General features: G+C 35.6%; 1 protein-coding gene across 1 annotated transcript; it reads left to right on the top strand.

Moving 5' to 3' along the window:
• The first annotated feature begins 354 nt into the window (after nucleotides 1-354).
• LOC110020514 lies at nucleotides 355-1,230 on the top strand. The gene has a single exon (XM_020718644.1). The coding sequence runs from the start codon at nucleotides 498-500 to the stop codon at nucleotides 963-965; it is 468 nt and encodes a 155-aa protein (XP_020574303.1). The 5' UTR covers nucleotides 355-497; the 3' UTR covers nucleotides 966-1,230.
• Nucleotides 1,231-10,310: the final 9,080 nt, after the last annotated feature.

The raw sequence follows: 10,310 nt of genomic DNA, 5'->3' as shown, positions 1-10,310 counted from the left end.
TATATATATATATATATATATATATATATATGTATATATTGTTTATTTATTTATTTATTTACCTTAGGTATGTTAATAGATAATAATTATTAGGTATGTAAGAGTTTCTAAAAATTAATAGTAATATTTTGATGTAATATTAGATATTTGAATGTTCTAAATACAAAAATTTAAATCAATATGAAATATGAAAATATCTAAAAATTATATGATATATTTGTAAAATATGCCTTTCATCACACATCTAACTGCCAATTTTGCCACGTAAGCAACTTTTTATCACCATATAGAACACATTAATTGCACAACAAATGTCTCCCGTCCGTTCAGGCCCCTGGAGCGAGTCCAAAGGAATTCAACGCTGTTCGGCCCGTTGAGTCAACCCGACCCGACCCGTGCACGACCCAATATGCCAAAACGTGAAGGCTACACATCAAAAGAAACAATCCAGCAATGTTATAATCGCAGAATCGCACAATCGCGATCCCTCCTTCCCAATGTCACGCGGGCCGCCGGCGAATGGCGGAGCTCTGGCGAGCAGGAAGTCGCTGATCTTGAAGGAGCGACCGAAACCAGGCAAGCGTCTGGCGGAGGTTGCCGGCGGGAAGGCGGCGGAATGCGCCGCGGTGGCCTGCTGTTGTCCCTGTAGCCTCGTCAACCTTCTCATCCTCACCGTTGTAAAGATTCCGATGGGTCTCTTTCGCCGTGTGATGAGGAGAAGGAGGAGGAAGATTAAGAGGCTGAAGAAGAAGAAGTCCGGCCTGCTCGGCGTGGATTCCAAGGCATCTGCTCAGAACATTAAAGCTTCGTTCTCCCCAAAGGCGGCTGAACCACCCATACCTTGGCCGGCGAAGTCGCCGTCGACGGAGGTATCGGAGATGGAGGAGAAAATGTGGCCGGAGTTCGTCGGCACCGGATTCTGGCGCAGCCCTTCGCAGAAAGAGATAGTAATCAGTAATCAATAATCAATAAGAAAATCTTGTCTTGACAGCCAGCTCTGTTTCAGTTTCAGGGATAAAAAAGATGGCTTTTTTAATCTGATTTTCTCTGCAAGATTTCATCTTTATTTTAATATTAGTTGAAAAATGTGGATTTGAAGAAGAAGAGGAGGAGGAGGGAGGTTTGTGGTTTGTTGTTCTGCGATTGATTCAGAAGGGGTGAAGAAATTCTTGATTCAGATGCTAATAATGATTTCGGAATGATTTAATCTTGTTGTACTTTCGCATTAAACAATTTGTTCATAAATAGTGATTGCTGTCCTTGTTGTGGCTTTTCTGGTTTCCTCTTTCTCCTTGTTTGATGGTTTGTGGGGTCAATCTGCTTCTGCGTCCTGCTTTGTCATTCAGATTCAGAGCAGCTCTGTCGGTTTTATCACGCTTGGATACTTACGATCTACTCATAAATCTTCAATATATTTAGCAGTTTCTTATCGGTTCAGAGATTTATGTATTCTTCTTTATTTCCATTATTTAGATCCGTCTGTTTTGTTAAAATAATTATGATTACTTCATGATCGTAATGATTAACCCAAGAAGTGATCTTTCTGAACAACTTTCTGAAAATATGAGATGTTTGCTCATGATTGTTTCAGAGTTTCGGTTATGCTATTTGGAAATTAATGATTTATAGCTGAGAGCTTACATAAATGCCATTAAATTTTTATATATATTTAATTATTTAATAAATAAATTTTAATTTTATTTATATAGCATCTTAATCTTTAAATGTCATAAAAAACATATTTAAGTTTGTTCATCTGAAGTAAAGTATATATTTTCGTTTATATGTTTTGATTGCATTTAGATATTAAGTTATATAAGTAAATATAAAAATTTTTTATATTAGATGTGAAAATATGTAAAATTTTAATGGTTGTTTGAAAAATGTGGGACAAGCTTAGAATTTTGAGAAACAGTGCAAATTTTAAATGATTCTGGACAGAAATTTTCATAATACATAGACATTACTCTTGGCTGAGCATTGCCCAAAAATATATAAACACCATTAACTTCTTTTTAATGCACAATGCAAAAATTAAATTACCATCTTTTATGGAGTTTTTCTTTTCATTGATAAAATTAAATATTTTATTACTTCTGATCCAAATAAATAGTTTCCCTACCACCGAGATCAGTGGCATGACACAAAGGAGTGCCGACAACTTCATGGTTTCATCGAAGATTTGATTAAGACCAAAAAATTGAAGGAATTTAGGACGCCAAGAGCAATAACCCAGTGGCAAGGGAAGGCTTCAGAGGAGGAAATATCAAACGAGCCAGTACAGGTCCATGGAGTCCATATCGCAGGCATAATTCCCGCCATCTTTGATGAAGGTGGAGACTCATCCTGCAAAGTCAACCCAAAGGGGCTTCGGTCAATAGAACTATATTCAGCCACCTTTATGCTCATACAGAGCTCACATCCTTAGCCTTCACCAGCGAATACTTACCCCCCAAGGGCAATCCCTAAAATGACACTATCATCGTCACTATGTTGATCGATAACTATAAATCTGTAGCACACTCACTAACACTGATAATTTTGTGAACATCATGTTTAAGTCAGTGTTCGACAAAATGATCTCAAGAGCAAACAACTGACAATCACGACCAACACACTCTAGGTTTTTCTCACGAGAGGAATGAGAGGTTGGCAGCCATCACTTTACCAATTACCTAGGGAGATAAAGACAAGGAGTTCACCGCATGGCGGACTTCAAAGTGGTCAACTTATCACCCAGCTACAACGCCATCTTTGGTTGTCTCCTGCTCAAATTTTTCAAGGCTGTCACTTTTAACTGCCAAATAGTTGTGAAGTTTCTAGGCAACTGAAAGGTAATTACTGTTCGGGGTGATCACGAACAATCTTATACATGTTATCTCTGGGCAGTTAGAAGCGTCCAACAAGAACCCCCTTAAGCTCACAAATATATGAGAAGCGGTTTCAAGGCCAACAAGATCACAGATCAGATATGTTCAATTGAAGGCAATGTTGCTAATTTTTTTCTACTGAGTAAAGCATTTGATGCAAGTCATAAAGACGTATTGATTAACATCCTCTAGAGCCACAAAGACATTACAAATCAACATCGTGTACCACCACCTAAACATCAACTTTTTGGCTCAACCAATGAAATAGGAGATCAAGATGTCGGCTATCACACTTGTCGAGTCGATCCAATAGGAGTTCAAAAAGTTCTTGGACGTCGTCTACATGCGAGAGATACAATACTTAACGTGGGTGTCAAGCATCATCATGATACATAAATTGAAAAGCAAGTGAAAAATGTGCATCGACTTCACTAATCTAAACATCTCTAGCTCAAAGTATAGCTACCCTCTGTCATAAATCGGCACGCTTGTGGATGTGGCGATCAGTAATTCCATGATGATATTCCTCGACACCTTCTCTAGCTACCACCAAATCAAGATTCATCTGGTTGACATTGAAAAGATTGCATTCATCACCATTAAGGGAGTATATGACTATGTTGTACTGCTCTTTGGGTTGAAAAAATATTGTTGTTACCTGCCAACACATGATGAATGTAATTTTTGTCCAACTTAAAGGTAAAAATTTTGAAGTGAACGTATTGATCAAGAAATACATTAAAATTTTAAAAGAAACTTTTGAAATCCCAAGTAAATTTAAAATAAAGTTGAATCCTTTTATGTGCTCTTTCAAAGAATCCATATGCAAATCTTAGGATTGATGCATCATCAACAAATTCCCTACATACAACACGAATCTCGAGGCACGACATGGATCATGATGCACCTATTTGAGCAAGAAACGTTAAAACTTTGATGTAAATTGATCCAAAGCTTCAATTTCAACAAACTTATAGTCAAATTGATTGGTTCAATAAGATTGACCCAATGATACCAAAATCGGTCTGATCTGAGTCAAACCAAGCCCCGAGCAAAATATTAAACTATTTTTTGAAGCTTTTCAGACATATTTAGAAGGTCTAACTGATGTCAAATAAGATGAGCTTATAGTTGAATCGAGCGTCTTGAAAATGTGAATCCAACAAGCCTAAGATTGCTCAATCCTGACATCGTTAAGATACTCAAATATTCATCAAAATGTCATCCAATCAAGGAAAACTCTCTGGGTCGTCCGATCAGAGTGATTCAAACTCTCTCATATAAATATAGCCTAACCCCTCTCACGAGAAGGAGAGCTTAAATTCTAAAGAGGGAGCTTGAAGTCTGAAGGGAGAGCTTGAGGAATGAAGAGAGAGCTTGAATTCTAAAATGTGCGTTTGACACTTAGAGAATGAGTTGAAGTCCAACATCACCGCCAACCACTAGTCGTCGATTGTTGTTGACCACCAAACTCTGACCATTGCTCGCCAGTCGTCGTCGCCGCCCGATGGACCTGAAGTGACAAAGAACTCTTAGCGAGCAACAAAAATGTTGATCTCTTGATGAGAATTATCTCATATACGGTAATTCTTCAAAAAATAATACTTGAAACAGAAATACAATAAATAAAGTTTGCACCTTCCAGGCTTTGTCAGGCTATAGCCACTTTGGGTGTTTGTGCCTTCGCCACTTGAACACTTTCAAGTCGAGTGATTATGCAGGCCTTCTTCTCTGTTAAAAAAGAACCAACCATCACCTCCCTCTTAGCCATATGAGCATTAGAGGATTTACAATCCTTTTATTTCATTTGATTGAAAGAATCCGACTAAAGCACTCAGTTGATAATTTCCTTGCAAACACTCTCACTAGCATTTTCCTCTTTGCTTTTACCAGGGATTTTGTCAGATGGGTCTGTCTAGATGTACAACCCCGGAGAGAAAGAACCCAAACAAAAACGAGATTTCTAATCTTTCACCTTATTCTCCAATCTCAATAGCTGGAATTTGCCGACCCTACATGAATCCATCCACAACAACTCAGAATGAGAATAAATACTTGAAGAGTTTGTCAGAGCACAGAAACCCTGAATGGTGTCACAAGACGATGATGGTCATAGTGGTTGTTATGGAGTTGGGCATAATTTAGGTAGGGATGAAGCCATAATGGGCAAATATGGAGCGTATCTCCCTGCAAAAAGGTACTTAGAGACCAAAACGAAATTGATCTTTATAAAAGAGGAGGTCATCACCATAAATAGAGGTAGCTCGATTAGCCTTACCAGGGACCCAAAGTTTGATGGTGGGATCAAAGATGCAAGTCTTTTGCAACTAATCAACCTCTCATTGAGTCATCCACGATTGGTCGTTTAGTGCGTCCAACCCAAAGTCTTTCGAAGAATATCACAAAGTCGTTGAGCAGAGCACAAATAGACGAATGAAAAAATGACTAGAAGAGAAAAAAGCAGAATAAGTGTAACATCACCAACCCTACCGTTGTGCAGACGTACCAAATTACACAGCCATTTCAGAGATGAGCTGACAGCGGGATCACATCAGCAAAGAAAATGAAACAAGAAAAATAAGTTTATTCTAAAAAAAATATTCTAATTTATAATTAAACATTCAAAAATTTGTGTGAATGAAAATACTTTATAAGAAGGACAGTCATCACTTTGGCCAAGACATACCCCAGCTGAAACAACATTTTAAACAAAAATTCAAACATACCTAAATTGACCCAATTATCCTGACTCGGCTTGGGCCTGGATCATCAAGGATCTCTCTCTTACTTACGAAAACCATTGATTAAGAGTTGCCACTACCACTTCCATCTTCTTCAACTTTTTCACAAGAGCTGACAGCTCGCACAATACCTCTTCCCGCTAGATCCTTGTCGACAGAGTGAAAGGATTCTTGATTTCATCAAGGGGACGAGCAAGTGACCCAAGGGACATCCCGAGTTAGTTAGTTGCTTCCCCACATCCATCAAGAGCAACGTCATAAACTCCACCATCCTCACTCGAGAGTCATCCACCCTTGTCTGACACTTCAATCAGTTTTTTCTCGTGCTAGCCAAGGATGGATCCTCGCGTAGGTGTCTCAAAATAGATTCATTCACACTAAGAGATAATGTAAAACAAAAGGAATTTTTGATAAAATTAAAATCAAATAAATAAAACTAAGGCTCTTCATATCGAGGAGCAAATTCAACTTAGACGTCATAATCGACAAAATACCCTCACTGTAAGTTGAAAGAGCGCTGACGACCCCTTGCACGGTCTGTTCGATAGACGGGTATTGCATCACAACAGAAGGTCAGACTGTCGAATCAACCCATCCTTCTGATTTTTCGAAAGCAATTGTATCAATTTTTTATTGAGAATATTACCCAATAGGTTTGAGCATTCTTCATCACAACACTCAGAAGCTAACTGATTCAAATGAAAGGAGTCGCAGAGCAAATAGGGAATGGGAATGAGTGTCGTAGTGCCATATTTATAAAAATCAAAGACAAAAAAATTAAGGGAGTTCAATCATTGAATCATTAATTAATTTTAAATGGGATCTATCATTACATTAAATTCTTTTATTCTTATTGCATCATTGCTTTCAAGAATCATGAGAATAGGGAAACTATAATATGAACATAAAAAATATTTCAGCACTGAACTTGTGGAGATTTAACGGTTCAGAAGGGAATAGTATGACGAATGAGAGCGTACTGACAAAAGATCATGAGGCCTACTTGTCTGATCGAGTGTCTTTTCGAGCCAAGTCAGCAAGAACAAAACTGACAGAGCCATGAGATGGACAAAAGATGATTGCATAACTTGTCTCTAAGCCATTTGGCCAAACACGTGGCATAACAACATCTGCGTCAACCATTACCGAAAATACTACCCAACCCACGTGCGAAGTCGATCTAAAGGGAGATTCTGTTCCCCAGCTTCTCTGACCATCTAAGGGGCAACCCATAAATTTCTCATCATGTACAAAGGGCTGGCACTCAGACTGTATCGGTCAGCTGACCCATACCAACCAAACTCAACCAACCAAGTTGATCATGCCGACTCAAAACCGACTAAAGGCAACCAGCCAAGTCAGAAAGTAGTCAAAAGACACACTGACATTTACAAAACACTAGGAATACCCGAGTACAAATCTCTTTGAAACCGGCCAAATTATATATCATTATTTTGTATTCCCTCATCTATAAATATCTGAATCATTTTATGAATAAGACCCGAAAGAATGACTGCGACACATTATTACTCTCTCTCTTCTTATTAATGTTATATTTCTTAGATGTGATTCACAAATAACCCAAAATTCTACACATATTAATCTAACAAAAAAATCAATCATTATGAACTCCATTCTAATATATTTTGTATCAAAATAAGGTAAAATAAGGTGACATTTTTTTCGTCCTAAAAGGCGTCGGAAAATCGAGAGAGAATACGACGGTTGGGATTCTAACCAATTTAATAAAGACCTTAAAATCTAATAATAAAAGCTTAAAACATCCTGTGCTAATTGTTCATCAAATATTTTCAAGGGAATACTTGGAAGTGCTGCAGACCATTTATCTTTGACCAAGCCTTCTGCCAATTAATTCTCCTTTCCAATATATAAAATATTCTTCAAATCCATTAGGAACATAACTGTTAAAAGAAGTTTTGATCAAAGATCTCCTAAACATCAAACTCTTTGGGCCGGCAAAACATTTTTTATATTAGCAAGAAGAAGTCTTCCAAATCGGACTTTTGGTTGGGGCTAGTCGACAATTGTTGGTGATCGTTGGCTTCATTATTTCTTAATCGGTTAAAATTTTGCTTTCTGCTCCGGCTCTCTCTCCCCTCATGTAAAAAATAGAGATCTATTTGTAATTTGATTCCCACGTTTCGAGTATTTTCAAATGTAAATTCAAATTTAATAAATCAGACTCTGAATCGGATTTAATTTTTTTCTTCGCCTTCGCTCGAGATTTCCTTTCTGTGAAGATAAACATCGGATTTATAAGATTTAATAAATGATGATCAATCTTATTTAACATAAATCCAATGTTAAGCCAAAATAAAATAAAAAATTTTGCTAGATTTTTGTACACATATTTTTAATTTAAAATTTTAAATACAAAACTATAAATGTTCTTTATAGGCACTAAAAATATAAAACATAGAAAAGCTGTGTGGTTTTTATATAAATGCCCCAAAAAAATTTGAAAGAAAAAAAAATCATTAAATATTTATTTTTGAATAGTTACATGTAATCAAAATAATCTTATATTCAAAAAGTTGCGGTGGATTTTTTTTTTTTTTGAAAAAGTCGTGAATTAAAAACTACAAGTGATTAAAAATTACAGATTTCAGCAGCAGTTTTTTGAAAAAATTTTCGTTTAAATTGTGTGAATACTGAACCATCGAATTTATTATTAAATTTCAGCTAATCGGACATTAAATGAGAAATTTAAATAATTTCAACATTGGGCCGAATTTTCTAACTAAAAGTGCTTTTTTATTTTATAATTGGGGCATTTACAAACATAGCATTTACATATCAACCATCAAAATTTTATTTTTTACATCTATACCACTCAATTCTTCCACATCACATCAAAACAAACCAACATTTTAACTTTAAAAAGTGAACACACATTTTCTTACCAATATATTGTGGTATATATATAAATAATAAATTTTAGATGTTGATATGTAAATACATAAGAGTTGAGTGATATGGATGTAAATATTCTTTTATTATTATTATTTTTTATTTAAAAATAAAGTTACAGATCACTGTGAGCTACGTGAAAAAGAAAGGTTAGGAGTTAGCCAGAAAATAAAAGGTAAAAAAGACAATGCAAAATACAATCAATAAACAGCTTTGCTACATTGTTTGGCGTCTTATTTCAATTCCGTGAAGGATCTCTTAACCTCCATTTGATAAGGATTAAGATAAAATAAACAAATAATTGTCTGATTAAACAGATAATACATTTTAAAATAAGAATATTAGTTGTTAAGTGTTTATTAATGAAAATCTGAGGAATTATTTATATATATAATTTTCTCATTAAGTGGACTTAATTAGCCAGCTTTCAAAGGATATATATATATATATATATATATATATATATAAGATTTGTTAACCTATATCTTAAAGTTAACCCTAATCCAATAGGATTAGTTAACCTAAACCTTAGGTTAGTTAACCCTAAACTAATAAGATTAGTTAACTGAAACCTTAGGTTATCAATAGGATAATCAATAGGATTAGCTAAGTCTATATATCTATTTGTTGGTTGGCATCCTGGGTGTAAGACGCCTCGGGTCAAGGGTTTGAATCCCCTCTCCTTAATGTGACAGGAGACTCGTATAATAGTCTCTCGTCATTTCTTTTAACTATATATATATATATATATATATATATATATACATACATACAAATATACACACACACTTTTTTATTTTTATAAAAAAATTATGTTAAGATATGGCGATATAAATTAAATTAGAAAAGTATTCAAAATTAATGTTGTCAGTTGCATTATTTTTAAAACAAATTCAGTAAATTTAAAGCCATTTTAACACATATTTATAACATAATATTTAAACTATATTTTTTATTCATTTTGGTAACTAGCCTGTACAATAAAACTATCTCTGGCCTGATATTTTCGTTGACCGAATGACTCAGAGCGGGGCACATTTCACCAGATAAAATTCTATGAGAATAAACAAAGATACTCAACAGTCGTTCAAACAAGCGGACAGTGATTGGTTGAGTCATGAGTGACTGAATAATGGTCAATCGACCCAGAAGCCAGAGATCGATAGAGCTGCTGACCACGGGCCGCCCGACCCAAAAGCCGGCCGACACAGAAGTTGACCAACTCGGAGACCACTAAGAAGGGACGAGATAAAAAAGAAGCTATAGCCTATATGCATGAGTCAGGCATTTATACTGTGGTGAACTGTGGAACCAAATGTCAGTGTTGTGGTTGGATGGGCTTGCAATGGTCTGATCCAGTAAACTGATTAATCAAACAATCAGAAATGTCAAAAAACATAAATCAACCAAACCAACTAATATATCCTACCTAAATAAAACCTTTGGAATCTATTCTCGATCCTAACGTCTAAATTTATAAGTTGATCAAAAAAAGATTGTCACCTTACAAATTAATATTTATTTTTTTAAATATCGTTTTTATTGTGCATACCCAAGATAGCAAACTCCTCAATTATATATATAAGCCTTGACCTGTTGGTTGACGAGGTTCATTGTAAGCCCCCTCATGTCACGGGTTAGATCCCTAGTGGCGCTGGATTCTCGAATATTTAGGCACATGACGCAGACTTTTATCATGGGGCCTAGAGCATGAGAAATCGGTATTTGAGTTTCTGCCAAATAACAATTTCCTTATATATAAATAGAG

The sequence above is a fragment of the Phalaenopsis equestris genome, unplaced genomic scaffold (genome assembly GCF_001263595.1).
Source record: "Phalaenopsis equestris unplaced genomic scaffold, ASM126359v1 Scaffold000098, whole genome shotgun sequence".
Taxonomy (NCBI): domain Eukaryota; kingdom Viridiplantae; phylum Streptophyta; class Magnoliopsida; order Asparagales; family Orchidaceae; genus Phalaenopsis; species Phalaenopsis equestris.
This window is presented reverse-complemented; position numbering and strand designations above follow the sequence as displayed.

Coding starts and splice junctions, on each gene's coding strand:
- LOC110020514 (XM_020718644.1), top strand. CDS start 498: ATGTCACGCGGGCCGCCGGCGAATGGCGGAGCTCTGGCGAGCAGGAAG.